The 18,656-nt window shown below is 43.8% G+C and overlaps 1 protein-coding gene across 1 annotated transcript in view; it reads left to right on the forward strand.

Annotated features, from left to right (window-relative positions):
* The window catches only part of sap30bp (SAP30 binding protein), a 97,765-nt gene that overhangs the window by 72,033 nt on the left and 7,076 nt on the right, over nt 1-18,656 (forward strand). The window contains exons 5-7 of the mRNA XM_055654008.1: nt 13,835-13,923; nt 17,625-17,716; nt 18,043-18,103. Coding sequence (XP_055509983.1) covers nt 13,835-13,923; nt 17,625-17,716; nt 18,043-18,103 — 242 coding nt within the window. The remainder of the gene's footprint in view (nt 1-13,834; nt 13,924-17,624; nt 17,717-18,042; nt 18,104-18,656) is intronic.

An 18,656-nucleotide genomic window follows, 5' to 3' on the forward strand; every position in this document is an offset into this window, starting at 1 on the left:
CAAGAACCAGAGGACATAGGTTAGATGAGGGGGAAAGATTTAATAGGAATCTGAAGGGTAGCTTTTTCATGCAAAGGGTGAACGAGCTGCCGGAGGAGGTAGTTGAGGCAGGTACTATTGCAACGCTTCAGAAACATTTAGACATATACATGGATAGGCCAGGTTTCGTAGGGATGGAGGCCAAAACGCTGGCAGATGGGACTAGTGTAGATGGGACATGTTGGTTGGTGTGGGCAAGTTGGGCCGAAGGGCCTGTTTCCACGCTTTAAGACTATGACTCTTTAAGCCTTCTTTACCATTCTATCTACCTGTGTTGTCACTTTCAAGGAGTTATGGATTTTGACCTTAAGATCCCTCTTCTTCTTCTTGCGTATGGCGTGCACAACCTAAAGTTGTAAGACAACTTGTTCTATTTGATCTTCTGTTTGTGCACGCCAGGTTGATTGCATTCTTTGAAACAGGGTGGACCATGTGAAGGTTGCAATCTCCCACCCCAAAGATCCCTCTGTAAATCAATGTCATAACAGTTCCCAAACTTGAAAATTTAGGTCCGCATCTAGCCTGAACTGTTTGTTGTGCTGCTCTTGGGGTTGGCGTTGGTGTGTTTTGGTGGGTGGGCTGTTTAATTTCAGTTAGTGTGACCAAGGGCAGCCTATTGTATATTTTCCCAGCCCAGAAACCCTGAATTTCTGTCTACCTAATTGCGAGCTCGCTGAATTAAGTTCAGAAAACAACCTGTGACCTGTAAATTTTAGGGAGGGATTGATGTTGACATTATACCAGGCAACCAGCCACTCTGCAAGTTCAGACTGCTCGGTAGCTCTGCTTGGAAATATTCGAAGGTTAAAGTGTTCTTGTGGTCAGTCCATTTTCTAAGAAAATCAAACAAATTAATCTTGAATGCAGGGTTAATGAGTTGGTGGGGCTGTTAAATTAGCAGTATTTTAATCATTGATTTAATTTGTAAATGGAAATTTGAGACAATTTGTGGATAAAAGTCAGATTTGCTTTTTTTTTGCTCCTGCACCTCTAGGGCGCAACTTGCTTCAGCTGAAACCAATCATAGCACTCTATTCCCTTCCTATCTCACTATTTTGTCTGTTGTGTTTACCTTTTTAATCAGCTTATCTCCGTGCCATTTAGTAAGTGGCTAATAATTCAGGTATTTGCACATTTCCTGTCTGCATTCATGTGTCAGTCATGGACCAGAGTCAGAGGTCACTGTAGAAGAAAGTACAAAACCTAGACTGATATTCATTTGTGGTGCAGCGCTATCAGAGCTCCCATCTTTTAATGAGATTTTAACCCAAGCCTCTGGCAGCTTCTCGATTGGCACTAAAGATTGATTACGTGGCATTATTTGAGAAAGAGCAAGGGTATTTCCAATTTCCTGGACAATATTTATCCCTTAACCAACTCCAAAATACATAATTTCACCATAATTTTACAACTGTCAGTGGTAGTTATAAAACTGCTGCAGCGTTATTTATGTGACTAGATTTTATTAGCAATAAAATACCTATGGGCATCGTCAGTTTGCGAACATTTCTAGAAATGTTTTACATTCAGTTTGGGATTAATGGTAGTATATTCCCAGAATTTGTGAGTTTGGACTAGAAATGCCCATTACATGCATGTTTTAATAGATATCTATGTTCATTTTTAAATGTGCCTAAAGATATAAAATCATATGTATGGAGAGTGTAAAACAACTTGTTTACTAACAAGCATTACATGTTCACTGCAATGCCAAATGATAATGTCCACAGGCAAATATCAACCTCCTCTATGAGTGAAACAGAGAACCCAATGTCCGTGATGTTCACAATCAAATGTCAAGGGAGTATTTCATTTCAGCCGGAGGCTAACTCAGCAGCCTATTTACCGTACTCTTCAAATATGACTGAAACTGTTATTGGAGTCTGACTTTTGACCTGTACCCCAGCTAGTCCTGGAACATGGTGTTTTTGCAGACCCCCTGGGGCTGTCAATTCAAAGCTTTTGCAAAATAGTTCCAGCCATGCCCTCTACCAACACCCCTCAGACTCCATTCTCCAGCCCGTTCCCGCCCCAGCCTGTCCTTCAGCGACTGGCCCGAGCACGTGAACATCCAGTGATCGTAAGCATCGGCTTCTGACTGGCAGGAGGGTCGGCCTCACTGGTGCTCTCTGCACTCCAGCTCCCTGCCAGCAAAATCAGCAACTCAACCTGCAAAGGCTTGTCTATTTTCTCCACCCAAGCATGCATTCTTTCATATGTGACCCTCAGCAGTGCCAGCTATTTGTTCGGCAGCAACAGCAGTTTGCTTTTTTATCAGCCCTCTTTTTGTAGCAACACATTGAGCCACCACTGGACTGTAATGTGCAAATTATGACACTGAGCTACTGGAGGCTTTTTAAATAACAATGGAGCAGTAATATGAATTTTAACAACCAAGATATTAAGTTAGATGAAAGTTGACTTAAATGCATTGAGGGCCAAAAATTCTTCAAATGCGTTTTTGAGAGACTGTTCTTCACCAGCACAAAGGAAGCATGTCACGGAACAGCATTTTGAGATAGTATAAAACAATTAAGCTGTGCATGGATCAGATGGATGTCATTTTGCTGATCATTTGGAATTTGGTCATTTGGAATTTACGTAATCGTGGGAAAGAAGTTAGATATATAGAAAAAGAATAATGCATTTATAAACACATGTCAAATGTGGAAGAGAATCCAGAAATCGGAAGATGTGAGGCCATGGAATGATTTGAAAACAAGGATGAGAATTTTGAAATTGAGCTTTGGCCTAACCAGGAACCAGTGTGGGTCAGCAAACATAGGGTGACAGGTAAATAGGAGAGTTAGAAATGAACATTGATAGTCGCAAATGAACTCAAATCCATTGAGGATAATACCAAGAAAGACCAATTAGATGTAATAACAAGGAACTACAAGATTCTGGTTTATACCAAAGATAGATACAAAATGCTGGAGTAACACAGCAGGTTAGGCAGTATCTCTGGAGAAAGTGGATAGGTGACTTTTCAGGTCAGGACCCTTCTTTAGACTGAGTGGGTTTTTGCCCCACTCACCCTACCACAATCAGTCTGAAAAACAGTCCAAACCCAAAATGCCACCTACCCATTTTCACCTGTGATGCTGCCTGACTCGCTGAGTTACTCCGGCATTCTGTGTCTATCTTTGAGACCAACCAGAACTGCATTGACGTAGTCAAACCTAGCAGTAACAAACGTATCGGTGATGGTTTCACTGGAAGATAAGTTGAATCAGGATTTAAATAAATTGCCTTCTAGCAGCGTAAATAAGTTGGCTTATTGATGACATTAATACGTGGCCTAATGTTGAATCACATAGATGAGACATCGTTTAATTAAATATTAAGGTTGAAATTTAATAATGCCTGTGGCTACTAAATGGGCAAAAGTCTTGACATTAACTGTACTTAAAATTAACTGTACTTAACCAGATATGGAGTCAATGTGAGTTACTGAGACCTCCATGATTATATATGGAGGTATGTAATGGAAGCCAGTGCGACCAAACTGTTGTATTGGTAACTCCTCCATCCTATTGAAACATTGGGTTTTCTGTTCCGTCTCGAGCTGAAACGTCACCCATTCCTTCTTTCCAGAGATGCTATCTGTTCCGCAAAGTTACTCCCGTGATTTGTGCCTATCTTTGGTTTAAACCAGCATCTGCAGTTCCTTCCTACATGTCCCATTCAGGAACACTGACTGGTCCTGTTTCCAAATGTCTGCATGTGCTGGTTAGTGATGTAAATGATCCTCATTTTCTTCATGCCTCAATTTATTCTCCATCGTTCTCCCTACACCAAGATTTACTTCCCTCATTCTTCCATGATTTTATCCTTTATGTCATTTCCCATTGCCCGCACATAAAGTTGTCCTGTTTGCCTCCCCACTGCAAGCAAGCAAGCAAGCACGCATCTACACTAATACCATATTTCCTCACACATCGCATCAGCATCTCCCCACCCCACTGATCCTCCTGTTACACACCTACAGTAGGAACAGTTTACAACAGACATTTAAGTTGACAGCCTTAATTGTAATTTTATACAATGGCCAACTCGCTTATGTTGGTATTGCTTGTGTTATACATTGGCTGCTTTTGTGCCCGAGCTTCTGCTTGTTTGATCCTTCACTGCGAGATGTCCCTATTTTAGCTGCCCACCAGCACCTCCGTCTACCCCTCCCATTTCCTCCATGCTTGTGTTTAAAGTGGCGGGTAACTCCCAGGAACTCTGACTTCACTCGCCTTCCCAGTGCAGAGTTGACGATGATTTTTATGTACTCAATGATTTGTTGATGTGCAGAATTTGTGCAAGGGGCCAAGTGTTCACCTCGGTTTCCATGGCAACACAAATACCAGGCTTTTCTCTGCAATTTTTTAAGCTGGTTTTCTTTTCAGTGTTGCCTCCATTCAGCCTGCAGAATTAACTGCACTGGGCAAAGCTCCAATGACTATATGCACAGAGCTCAACTAATTCCCACAGTCTGCTTAGCGAGGCCCTATTTCATCAGACACCAAGAGCACCCATACAGCACAAAGTGGGGGCAGTGCCTAGATGGAGAGAGAAAGAAGGGTTTCCTGAGCTATTCATGTTTTCTAAATCTTCCTTCTATATAGTAGCTTGCAAGGCTGTGCAGGTTGTAGCACATGCCCATTACCCGAGTTGGCGTCAGTCATGTTAAGCAATGGTCAGCACCTCGGGCTCACTTGTCTTAGACAGCTGAATTACATGGAGCAAGCTGCCAATTGTCTGTGGTGTACGTGTGTGCATTTACATGCTTTGGTGTGTGTGCATGGCATGTCTGTGCCTTGTGGTGTCAGACGGAGAGCAACTTAATGGAGCATGTAATCCAAGCAGGAGCTGCTGATTTACTTATTAATTGCAGAAAGGGAGTTCTAATGGTGACGGCAGGCCCCAAATATTCAAAAGGATTAAAGTTCACTCCAGCACACTGAAACTTCCTTTGTTTGCTGCCCTTTCCCAAGATATTTTTGACAATTAATCTTTGACTTTTCAGTCACTTTTCCAGTTGAGCTACAAGAATATTTTGCATTAATTTGGGATTCTGTTTCTCAATTCACTTATCTTTTTGGCCCTTTGTACACTTTAATGAGATTCAGTGAATAATACTCATGTTGCTGACTGAGCCACTGACTAAAGGGCCAGGACTAATGATCCAGGATATGTGAATTTGGATCCATTATCATGCTTTAATAAATTTGAATACAACTGGGGTAAAAAAATATATCATTTGTATGAAAGACCATAAATGTAACAGTTTGTCCCAAAAATACAATCGGTTCACTGATGTTCCATAGGAAGGGAACTAATGCGCTGACCTTCGATTACCTGTTATATACACCAGTTATATGCTATTCACTCCATACACGTTAGAAACAATGTTACAAAGGCTAATTAACCTACAAACCTACATGTCTTTGGCATGTGGCGGGGGGGGGGGGGGGGAAACAGGAGTACCCGGAGGAAACCCACATGGTCACAGAGAGAACGTGCAAACTCCACGCAGTCAGCACCCGAGCTTAAGATCGAACCCAGGTGGGAGACAGCAGCTCTACCAGCTGTACCTTTGAGCCACCCTTGTTGGCCTGCTGTATTGGGAATGGCACAAGAATGAAATCCAATGCCAAATGTTGCCGGTGTCCAAGCACTGTTATTAGCTTTAGTCACTGGGCTGCAGGCATGTTTGAGCAATGTAATCTTTACACAGTAATAGAGTGATATTAGTGGACATGCCCCAACCAGTTACTTGTTTGTGTTAGATCACTTTGATTTATTTTTGTGCTTCTTGAGGTGAAGACTGTCACATCAATTTAGATGCTCCATGCGGATGCAAGGAACTGCAGATGTGCTGGAGTAACTCAGTGGATCAGGCAACATCTCTGGAGAACATGGATAGGATCCCTGGGTTAACTCCATGGTTAGATATCCTATGTTGAGAAGCACACCATTGTACGCCAACTCTGCCTAAATAAAATGCCTCGGTCCCAATCCCAATACCTCCTAGTGAATTTTTATTTTCAACCAAATCACCTCCAGCTGTCACCAAATCAGGGGCTAAGGGTAATTGACTGAGGCTACCTATTTGGACTTTACATCCAGGAAATAGAAGCCTATCATAAGATCAGTTTAATCCAAGCAGTTTAAAATAGTGTTTAACCCACTACGACCATCCTCTTCCATGAACAATAGGGATATTTAATAGTAAGATTAAACGAGTACTTACCAGTATGAAGTTTGATCTGTATTTTATGAGGAGTTACGGTGAGGTATTACGTGAAGATCCCAGCCCAGTGCGCATGTGCGGCATACTTCGAAGCAGCGGTGTGAAATCACAGGATAGACACAATATTTGAAGTAAGATAGTAAAGATCATGAGACATCAGTTTATTAGTTTGATCTATATATTGAGGGTGGGAGAGCGGAGGGCACGTAATACCTCACCGTAACTCCTCATAAAATACAGATCAAACTTCATACTGGTAAGTACTCGTTTAATCTTACTATTTTACTTCGGAGTCACGTGAGTGATTCCGTGAAGACTTCAAAGGTCTGTGATTTCAAACCGTGTAACAGTTTTTATTTCACTCACTGCCGAAGTTTTTGAGGGAGGAAGTGTTATCGTAATCAACCAGTGGATCTGCTTTCACAAGAAACAGAAAGGTATTTGTTAACAATAACAACATAAAGAGCTCCCCTGAGCTTAAATTAATATTGCAGTTTGTAATATTCTTTCTGCAATTAAATCAGGTTTATCAACGGTTTATAATAAAAAAATGTTCTGAACGTCGTTCCCTTGACCATTCTGCCGTATTGAGAATGTGGTCAACCGGGATGTCCATTCGTTCAGCCGCTGATATCAATGCTGCCCTAGTGGAATGGGATTAAAATGTATTATTATCTATTCCGGCAGCTTTCAGTACCTGTTTGAGCCACCTTGGAGTGGTTTGGCTCGTACCCCGTCTTGGGGTTTCTGTGGTTGACCCATAGGCTTTCCTCTCCCTCTAAGATTGTGGGTTGTGTCTATATATTGTAGTAGATGGGTCACCACACTCAACCTGGACTCTGGTGGGTAGGCCCGGAATCCCACCAGTGAATTGGGCGTTCCTGGTCCATATAACCATATAACGATTACAGCACGGAAAACACAGGCCATCTCGACCCTACTAGTCCGTGCCGAACTCATAATTTCGCCTAGTTCCATATACCTGCGAGTTAGGTTTTTACCAGACCTAGAATATGAACGTGATGCGTCTGGGGTAATCACCATGTTATCCAGTCTAGTTTTATGGAGTGACTGGACTCTGTGAGCGTATACGAGAGCCATAAGCATGAGCGTTTTTAACATAGATTGAGCAAGCTGAGGGATCTGGCTGGTGCCATTCTCTGAGATATGTCAATATCACACCGATATCCCATACATAGGTATACCTCCATGCTCTGCTGTCCTGCTGTTTTAGATAAGCAGACAAGGTGCTCCATGCTGTATTTACGGCACTGTAACTCACCTTTTAGTCATGGTGTAGATGTTCCAGGAACTCCAATACGTCAGTGGTTGAATAGTTTGGTATGTTGTCCCTGCGTTGTGGCAGTATTTTACCCATGTTAGCTCTTGGTGACTGTTCGCAGGGATGCCGACATGGTGGTAATGGTTCCTTTGGATAATCCCAGTCCCTGGTAAGGTCTATTCTAACCCTGCACCCAGGAGTTTGATGTTTTTCTGGCATGGGTGGCTTGTGCCTGATACTGGGTTGAGTCAGCAACCATGGTCCACTAGGGAAATCCATAGGTGACTCGCCCACCGTGTCGTGATGAACTGGGAACCATGGCTGTGTAGGCCGGTCGGGCACGTTCAATATCTCGGAGACAGATCCCATCTGTATTGCGAAGTGCCCGTCTGATGAGGCAGAAGGGAGGAAGGCAAAGCAGAAATTCCCCCTTCCAGCGTGTAGGCATCTATCGCTGCTGCCTCTAATCTGGTTCCTAAGTCACATACATAGGTTACTGGTGATTCTGTCTTGTGCAACCAAATTGATATCTGGCTTTCAAACTGCTTAATACCTTTAGCAGATATCTTGGGTTGACATCTATTCAATGTTATCATAAATTTTACCCCGTGACATGGTGTCTCCCACTTTGTTCTAGCTTCCTAGGACATAGGCAGCTGATAGTTAAAATGTCTTTTGACACACCATTGCCAGATTTGTTTGACCAATTTGTTGCACAATAATGATTATTATGCTCCCCATATGGTTGATATAAGCCACCACCATAGTATTATCAATCCGTAACCACATATGTACGTGCTGCATTTGAAATGCATATGCTTTTTAGCCCAATAGGCGATCACCAATCCCAAGTAGTTGATGCCCGGTATGTGTAGTAACGATGTTTGTGAATTGATCCATCTGTTACCTGTGCTGGATATGGAGTTTAGTTGCTCCCCAGCCTAAAGTACTGGCATCGGTTTTTAATAACCAAGTTGGGATTGGTGATGATAGTAGGGCTGAAAACTATGCCAAATATATGTCTGCCCACCACCGTAATTGTGATATAGCTTCAGTGAGTACATTGGTGATTTGATTATAGTGACCCAAGTACCTTGGCAAAGTAACAGTCATATGGACGGAATTATTATTGAAACCCAGATAATCCATGGTAGTTAACGCTTCAATTCTGGTTTATCTGGGCGTGGGATAAACCTCAGAGCTTTAGGGAGCTGTTTCGTAGCTAGAACTGCTGCCACAGCTAATTCCTTTGTTTCCCCTAATATGAGGATATCATCCACTATATGCCATGATTATGCTTGTTTCTTAATATTTTCATGGCCATTTTTGTAATATTTATAATAGTTTAGGCCTGAGGTTAGACCATAGGGAATGCTCTATGCTCCCATAGTTGCCCTAACCGGGATATCCATTATCCAGGTAAAAATTTTTAGGTATCTATAATGATCCTAGTGTATGGGTATAAGATAGTTAGCATCTTCCATATCAATGCTCCCCATAGGTATCCTTTGGAGATCAGATGTCTGGCAGTGACAAAACCCGTCTCCATCTTAAAGTGTATATACTCAACAGATTATTTAGTGATATTAGATCAATGATGATGCTACATTCACCATCTTTTGTAGTTTTGGTGAATATATTCGATACAAATTCCAATGGTTCATGTTTACTCCCATGATCCGTTTAGTAATGAGCCTTTCTAGTTCAGCTTGCCCTTCTCACTTCTCTTTCTTAGAGGGAGAAAATGCCCTTTGGGCGCATTGCTGAACTGGCGGTAATATGCCCAATTTGAATTCGTTTTTATCCACTAATACTGTTGAGTATATTTTGGTTATTTGTGACAGCTTTATCATTTATCCCATGCTTTATCAACAAGTGTAAATGCCCCCCCCCCCCCCCCCCCAGTTAGTAGAACACCCCTTATTTAGTGTAAACTGGGAGGAACCAGACTACCTACCTCCATGTTTATTGTTTTTTCATGAAGGCCTAGTTTGCTGGTATGCTGGTGCTGTCGGTGGGGCGGCGCATTTTCCCACGGCTCCGCTCTGGGCCCCTGTCTAAAAAGAACTTTGGGGGTAATGTGAAGCGGTCGCCAGGCTTTCACCAGTCCTTGTTTGATATTGCTGGTGGATGCCGAGGGGTGCTGCCAGCTGGGTGTTGGACGCGATGTCCTGCTCGTTCCATGTCCTGCCCTCATGAGGCGCACAGGTTTAGCTGCCTCTCTTCCCGCAGCAGCGGTTTGCATAGCCCCGTATATTTGGGGTTGCGGGCAGGTCTTATATGCACCATTGTTCAGTCTAGTATACCAAATTTGGGAACATCTTAGGCGTCAGCACCCTGGTAGTGCAACGGGATAGTCTCATCCTGGGAGAACCACCTTGGTGATCATGGCGTCTCGCCTGCCAGGTGAGTATGATCCGTGGAAAACGAGCAAAGGCGGTAACATCTTGACCCTCTGTTAGGAGCTTCAGAATTCGCTGCTTTTAGCTCTTGTCTGCGAGTCTGCTGACCCAGCTGCCTGCGGATTTGCCTCTAGAAAAGCCTGCTCCTGCAGGGCTTTGTTGGGAAGATGGTCGCGTGGAGGAGCCATGTAGTGGCCCACAACACCCAGTAGCTCTTCCTGATCCTGCTCCCCTGGCATACTGCTGTTCTCGTCCGCCTGCCCAGCGTTTAAGCCAGCCCAGCCCTGGCCTCCTTAGCTAGCCTCAAAAGAGGGAGCAAAATGGTGCGCTATAAATTGGAGGAGGCATAGCTCAAACTCCGCTGTTGCATCAATCCCTCGTCAAGGGAGATGGCTAGTGCAATAGCACTGGGGTAGGAGTGTCTTGGCATTCAGCCAGTGCCCCTTTGTCCCTGGAGGTTTTGAACTCCATGACCTCCTCTGGCTTGGGGAGACAGACATACTTATTTTTGCTGTCTCCAACCTGTTCCAGTTTTGGAGGAAGTTGGCTCCTGTAGAACCTGTTAAATTGGTAAGATTTTTGTCTTACCTGTATGTAGAGGCTGCCTGCCGTTTTTCAGGCGGCATTGTAGCGGTTCCCGGGCGGCGATTCTCCTTGTCAGGAGTCTGCAGGGCTGCCGGTCGGGTTTTTAAACTTCCCGCCGGTCCGCTGCTGTTCACCAAACAGCTGTTCAGCGGACCGGCATCAGCGCAGCTCCCTGCAGCGGTCCGCAGCCTGTGCGGTCCCGTTAGCGCCTTTCCCCCTCCACTGTCGGCTCCTTCGCTGGAGTCGAACGGGGGCCGCTTCCTCTGCTGCTTTGCTCCCCCTGGAGCAAAAAACCACAAGGCCCGATTAAGGTAAGTACTTACCTCACGTCCTTGGATGCGGGAGCTGCCGACTCCCGCTGGCCGCGTTCTGCACAGCTGTGCGATAATGCCGCACATGCGCACTGGGCTGGGATCTTCACGGAATCACTCACGTGACTCCGAAGTAAAATTCCAAGATTAATAGCAGATCCCAGTAAGGGTGAGCTGTGAATTTGACATTATTGATGAGACCACCCCATGTTTCCACACCTAATGACCACTTTGTGCAGACTTTCAGAAGATGATATGACAGACATTTCATGGCAGGTCTATAAAACCATCTCTGTAAAATATAGTTCCCTGGGAGCATTGTCAAAAATCACAACAAGGACATGGGGGTTATGCAGTATATCAGCTTCAAGGCACCAAAGGAATGACTGCATAATAAAGAAGAATGTTCAGAGTTCCTCCCTCATTTACAGACATGTATGATCTTGTAGCATCGTGTAGCACAGTAACAGACATGTACCCTATAAAACTGCATCCCAAAGCTATACAAAAATAGATCTTTCCCCAGCAATACTGCACCTATTATTTTCTAGTGGCAGGTCTGTACCCATCAGAGTCATCGAATGTTCTTGTACAAAGAACATTCATAAACTTTCATGATGTTAATAATATAACATTATGTAACTCAAAATTAACCTTTGAAAGGATATTCCAGAAGTGTACTGTTTTGTTGCTCACTGTTTAACTGTGCACGAGGGTATATTTTGTAGCAGGGGAGTGCAACACAGAGTAGGGGAATGCCCGTAACAATAGAAAAGTTCAAGCATGAAGGGCCATTGTCCAGCCTCATGTTTGTGTCTGAACATTATTAAAACTACAACAATTTGTGCTTTGGAGAAAGTCCCTCAGTTTAGTTCTTCCCATAAGTTTGTAAGTGATGGGAGCAGAATTAGGCCATTTGGCCCATCAAGTCTACTCTGCCATTCAATCGTGGCTGATACATCTTTCCTTTTTAACCCCATTCTCCTGCCTTGTCCCCATAACCCCTCACACCCGTACTAATCAAACCCTTCTTTCTTTGCCTTAAAAATATTAATTAACCCAAATACTACTATGTACCTTTGCTGCTTCCCTCTTGCACGGAAATTGAAGCTCACCACATTGCCCACTCTCAGAGATTCCTTCCTTTTCTTTGTGTAGTCTTTTACTGACCTTGGCAAGAGTGGACCAGCCTCCACAAGGTGTTGCCAGCTCTATGCCTGAACCTGCCACCACACTTAGCACAATTCTGAGGCAGGATATTTAAGGTCAGCATTAAATATGCATGTCCTGGTAAACTCTGGTTTGCCATGAAGTAGGACCAGTCTCAGGGGAACCCATTTGTGAGCGTGCTGAGGGAAACGTCCTCTGGATAGTGCATGGGAAGGATCTATTACAAGCGTCATTGTTCGGTTACATCCAGATATCTACCAGTCTTTTCTGTGAGTTTTAACCTTGTGAAACCCTTTACTAGTGTCAGTCTTTCATCTACATTTGGTGGTGTATAATCTACCCATTCCGATTGGTCCTGGGTTTTATTCTTTTCCATTTGCCAATTGAACTTGGTGTTCCCAAGTTCTTTTTATCAACAGGTTAAATTAGTTTGGGGTCTAAAACTGGCAAACAAAATCTGCATCTGATACAGTTGCAGGTGAATGGATCAGACCATTGAATGGAAATAGTTCTATCCTTCTCAACAGCTCCATTGTAGTGCTGTTTCTACTCTATGACTCCTCTGGTACCACAGTCCCATTTCCATTAAGACACCTATGAAAAGTAGGGAGGAGTTGAGAACATTATAGTTTTGAAATATTCTGCCTGAAAAGCTGACACGCAAACTTGATAATGACTTTAAGAAGGGAAGATTTGGAAGAGCTAAAATGAATCAAATGATGTTTTACAATCAGATAAACCAGAAAGGTTCATGCAAGGTGTTTCAAAAATATACCTCCCTCCATCCCCTCCCCTCCCTTTATCAGGTTCCAGTTATCATCCTCCTTGCTTATCGGATTCCAGCATCTGTAGTCTCTCCTCCCTCCACCGTGCCCCACCTGCTATTTCTTATCTCTTTCTACCTATCATCTGCGATCTCCCAACTCCACCCTCTCCCACCTACCTCCATCTGCCCATCATCTCCCTCCTGTTGGTTTTCTTGCTATGAGATATTTTCACTCTGATTTGAATCGCTCTGCTGTGGGTTGAACTAGACGGGCTCCAGACTCTGAAGTTTCCTCCCCTAACTTCTCCACCCCACTCTCTCCTTTAGTAAAGTACTTAAAGCGTGTCATTTTTTTGCTGTCATTTATTGTGGCTAAGTGTCAGTTTATATGTCTAGAATCATTCAACTTACACTAAACTAGCTTTATAACTGCAAGATATCATTGATGCAGGAATTGGAAACCAACATCAACCAATTGCATTCTTAATCACCATCCAACAAGGATTTAGGGTGAGGCTGTGATAAGCATGGGCCATGAGAAAGCATTTTCTGTTTTTGCACAAGCAAAATGGTTAACCTGTTCACTGCCAAGTTTTTTTTTTCCACTATTGGTCATGGTCGAGTATACTCATAGAGTGGCACTGAACAGGTTAATGAAGGCATTAGTGACCAGGAAACCAACATAAGGTAATAATTGCAAGCATGGAGGGGAAAGCACACATCCCAGAGGCCATTTTTGGTGCTAAATGGTTGGGATGTGTCTGCAGGTTTAACTTGTATATTAGATGACAATTAGTTGTGCTGAAGTGAGTCAAGTACAGAGTGTTTAATTATCATAGGCACCAGAACAGTAATATTCTAACTTACTGCAGCTTTACATTAAATGCAACAACACAACAAATAAATATACAATAAACTATCAGTTATTCTAGGTAAGTCAAAATTGCATGTGTTTGTCGTGATTTGTGGATGCAGGGGACTGTGCTAACTTATCCTTGTTCCGAAACCCTAACGTAGCTTTTGTTTCCTTCCTAGCTTCATTTTCAGAAAAAGTCAGGAACATGTCCCCTGATGACATCAAGATACCTCCTGAACCCATGGGAAGATGCTCCATTCATTTACAGGTATGGAGGACGAAGAGAGGAAGTGTCCAAAGTCTCGCTGGAAAATGGCACAATGTGACATACTTAGTTTATTGTTTTCTTTGAAGCTGATCTGTTTATTTTGCTAAAAAACAACTAATCTGGTTAGTACATTATACCTTAATGCAGATTGAGTTTATCTGACATTCTCTTTGATCCTGAAGATGGACACAGTGCTGGAGTAGCTCAGCAGGAGAGGCAGCATCTCCGGAGAAAAGGAATAGGTGATGTTTAGGGTCAGTTTGAAGAAGGATCTCGACCCCGTCAACCTGCATCTGCAGTTCCTTCCAACACGCGTTGATCCTGTCAGATTTGGGTGCCGCATGGATTATGAATACCGATTCCTGTTAAATCTTTCCCCCATCATCTTAAACCTGTGTCCTCTGGTTCTTGATTTCCCTACACCGGGCAAGAGACTATGTGCGTCTACCCGATCCATTCCTCTCATGATTTCATATTCACTATAAGCTAACCCCTCACCCTCTTACGCTCCGAGGAATAGTCCCAGCCTGTTCAACCTCTTCCTATAGCTCAGACCCTCGAATCCTGGCAACAGCCTCATAATCTTGGGGATATTTTTGCCAATTTAAAGGCAATATGTAATTTCCACTGATATCGGTGAGTTTCATTGACATCCCGTATGAAATTAAACATTGTTGTTTGTGGGCCACCTCATCATCAGATGCATTGTGAAATTAAGTTGGATTCAAGGAGCTTGCCTTGTCCTTCTCTTCATGTACAGCTATACCCAGCACCGTGAAATAGACGAGTCCCCTCCAAAATGAATCCTATCTAAAAAGGTGTGCTCGCTGTGACTGATTGCCCTTGATACACTGCAGTACATACACATCCACAAGCTCAGGCTGCAATGTTTACAATGAGTAATGTCTTGGCCGGTATCAAGGAATGTGTTGTGCAGGTGTGAGAAGCCTGCGAAGCTTTCAACTGCGCGTGGACATGTTCTTTCCTCTCGCACATGTACAAATCGTCCACAGTCTCAGCCGGCCCATCCCACCCAACCTATGATTCACGTATGGAATTAGACCCAGGGCAGACTGGGACAAGCACACCTGGGTTATCCTTGTGCTGGCTAATGTTGAATGTGGCAAAGTCCTTGAATTCAACTTTATTTCACAGTGGCATACGACACATTTGACTTTGGGACTATCTACAAACAGCAGTGTTTCATTTAACATGGGCTCTCAATTGTGCGGCACAGTAGTACAGAGGTGGAGTAGCTGCCTGACAGCCGCAGAGATCCGGGTTCGATCTGACTTCGGGTGCTGTCTGTGTGGCGTTTGCACGTTCTCCCTGTGGTCTGGTTTCCTCCCACATCCCAAAGACATGCGAGTGTGTAGATTAATTGGCTCCTGTTAATTGCCCCGAGTGTGTAATGGGATGGCTAGTATGAACAGGCGATCGATAGTCAGCGTAGACTCGGTGGGCCGAAGGGCCTGTTTCCATGCTGTATCTCTATACTAAACTAAGCTTCATGAGGAGGGCTGATATGCGAGCTTTGACATTTATTTGCCAAAACGGGTAGAAGATGGGAAGTGGCACAGTTTTCTTACCTCTTTAATTGATGAATCCATAAGTCATAGGAGCAGAAGTAGAGCATTCGGATTATATAGTTTACTCCGCCATTCAATCATGGCTGATCTATCTTTCCCTCTCAACCCCATTCCTTGCTGTGTATGTTCTTGCTGATGATAACTTAAATGAAATTTGACATTGTATTTATGTTTTGGAAGACGGTCATTACTACTATGACTGTCTCTGGAGGGAGCTGTGCCAGAAAATTTCCCTGTGCTCGTTAGGGAAAGATAAACTGAGCCATTCAGGGATGCACAAAGCCAAAATACAGTGTGGAAGCAGGCCGCTCAGCCCACCAAGTACCTACTGGCCAGCAATCACCCTGTATACTAGCGCTATCCTGCACACTAGGGACAATTTAACAACTTTACCCAGACCAATTAACCTACAAACCTGTACGTCTTTGGATTGTGGGAGGAAACCGGAGCACTTGGTGAAAACCCACATGGTCACAGAATGTACAAACTCCTTACAGACAGTACCCGTAGTCAGGATCGAATCCACGTCGCTGGCGCTGTAATGCCCCTGTCCCACTTAGGAAACCCGAACGGAAACCTCTGGAGACTTTGCGCCCCACCGAAGGTTTCCGTGCGGTTCCCGGAGGTTTTTGTCAGTCTCCCTACCTGAGCTTCCACTACCTGCAACCTCTGGCAACCACCTGCAACCTCCGGGAACCGCACGGAAACCTTGGGCGGGGCGCAAAGTCTCCAGAGGTTTCCGTTCAGGTTTCCTAAGTGGGACAGGGGCATAAGGCAGCAACTCTACCGCTGCGCCACTGTGATGCAGGAGCAGGAAAATAACGCAAATCTGAAATAAAAACCAACTGGTGGGAGTAGTCAGCAGATCAGGCATTGTCTGTGGATGAAAGTAGCTAATATTTCAAGTCATAGAGGGGTACAGCATATAAATTAGCCCTTATGCCACCCATAAGTCCACGACTCATCAAGCACCCAATTGCACACTAATCCTTGCCTAACTGGTTTATTCTCCCTCCACTTCCATCAAATGTTTGATTTGAGAAATAAAAATTCACACTGAGTGGTGAATCTGTGGAATTCTCTGCCACAGAGGGTGGTTGAGGCCAGTTCATTGGCTATATTTAAGAGGGAGTTAGATGTGGCCCTTGTGGCTACAAGGATCAGGGGGTATGGAGAGAAGGCAGGTACAGGATACTGAGTTGGATGATCAGCCATGATCATATTGAATGGCGGTGCAGGCTCGAAGGGCCGAATGGTCTACTCCTGCACCTATTTTCTATGTTTCTATCAACTCCCCCTTTCCCCCACCCACCCACCCCCCCCATCATTCCACCATTCACTTACACCAGGGAAAATCAACAGTAACCAATTACCCTAACAACCCAAACATTGTGGGGGGATGTGACAGGAAACTGTTGTATCCAAATGAAATTACATCATTAGAACTTGGAAAAATTAGAAATGAACATGTTCCTCTCAAAACATTATTATCTATACATCTGAGTATTTCCAGATTTGTTGTTATTTTATTTCCAGTCAGGAAGATGTCATCTTGAATGCTGAAGTTTGGTTGATCTGCATGGGACCAGCAGATGACAGTACAGTTGGCCACAGAGGCCTTGGGCAAGTGGGATGGAGAATCAATCAGCATTCAACGGACAATCCAAGCTTGGTGACCATCTGCAGAAAAGTGTGACCCCACAATGAGGATACATTTGGTTTAGTTTAATTTAGATATCAAGCGTGGAAACAGGCCCTTCGGCCCTATGGGCCCATGCCTACCATGGACAATGTACCAAAGCCAATTAACCTGCACGTCTTTGGAATGTGGGAGGAAACCGTAGCACCCGGAGAAAACCCTCGCGGAACGTGCAAACTCCGTGGAGACAGCACCTGTGGTCAGGATTGAACCTGGGTCTTTAGCACAGTAAGGCAGTAACTCCTCTGCTGTGCCACCCCTAACACTGGTCATCAACAGAACTGAGCAAATTCCGAAGCAGGTTGGGCTTGAGTCTATTGGTTGAAAGCGTATGCATGTGTGAATAAATTCAGCCCCATAATTACCCATTGAGTGGTGCTCAGTGTTAGCTGCTTTATTCTGTGTCTCCACAGGAGAAGATTCAGAAGCTGTATGACAGAAAGCTGAATGAAGGACTTGACATGAACAATATGATCCAGAGAAAAAAAGAATTTCGCAATCCCAGGTTTGTGTGTTTGGGTCAGAACCAGGTTTGGGGCTAACGGCTTTATCGCATGAGTAAACAAGGAATGATTCTAAGCTGAGACTGTGGGTTAGTTCAAGGGTCAGGTCGAGCTGGGGTTCATGAAGAAAGGGGTTGTTCTTTGGCTGTTTAGAGCAGGTGTCTGCTTTCGGGGAGACGGAGGCTGTACTCGGTTCCAGTTGGAGAGGGGGTGCTCTAGAGGAAGTCACTGCTCAGCACTTACTGGTCGATTGGATTGTCTGTTGAATACTGTTATCATAATGTTTATGCCTTGGTTTTAACTCATACCTTTTTGCCTCTCTGTTTAGTATTTATGAAAAACTGATCCAGTTCTGTGGCATCGATGAACTAGGCACAAACTATCCCAAGGTATTTGTAGTTTGGTTATTGCATGTGAACCAATCATAGTAGAGTAGCATCATTAACCGCACCTTACTGTATGCTTTATATTAACACCCACTTCCTACACTAGGTAGTCTTGGAAGCGGTAGTCATGAACTAACAACCTGCTGTACCGCTATACTATATGTTACAATTAACGATGACTTAAACTATAGACCTGTGATACATTAATCATTTACAGTATTTGTCAATTCCTCAGTCCAAATAGTACTGATTATTTATTTGTGTTTAGCTTCCTTTTGGTGAGAAATGCACATGGTGCGTACTGACCTGGTGTGGTGAAAGTCAAACCAAAATATGAAACCAGTCAAGATGAAACAGGTGGTTGTGATCAGATATTGGATTTTAAAAGCCTCAGGATAGTAAGAGGAGGGTGAAAACTGGGGGATACATGTTACCCAGCTCCAAGTTGCTAAAAACGAAAAAGATAGAACTGAGCTAGTGAAGTCTTGATTTGAATCGAGTGGGCATGAGATAGGAGTTGATATGACAATGTGGAGTTTTATCAATTTGTACAAAT

This window comes from Leucoraja erinacea, chromosome 23 (genome assembly GCF_028641065.1).
Source record: "Leucoraja erinacea ecotype New England chromosome 23, Leri_hhj_1, whole genome shotgun sequence".
Taxonomy (NCBI): Eukaryota; Metazoa; Chordata; class Chondrichthyes; order Rajiformes; family Rajidae; genus Leucoraja; species Leucoraja erinaceus.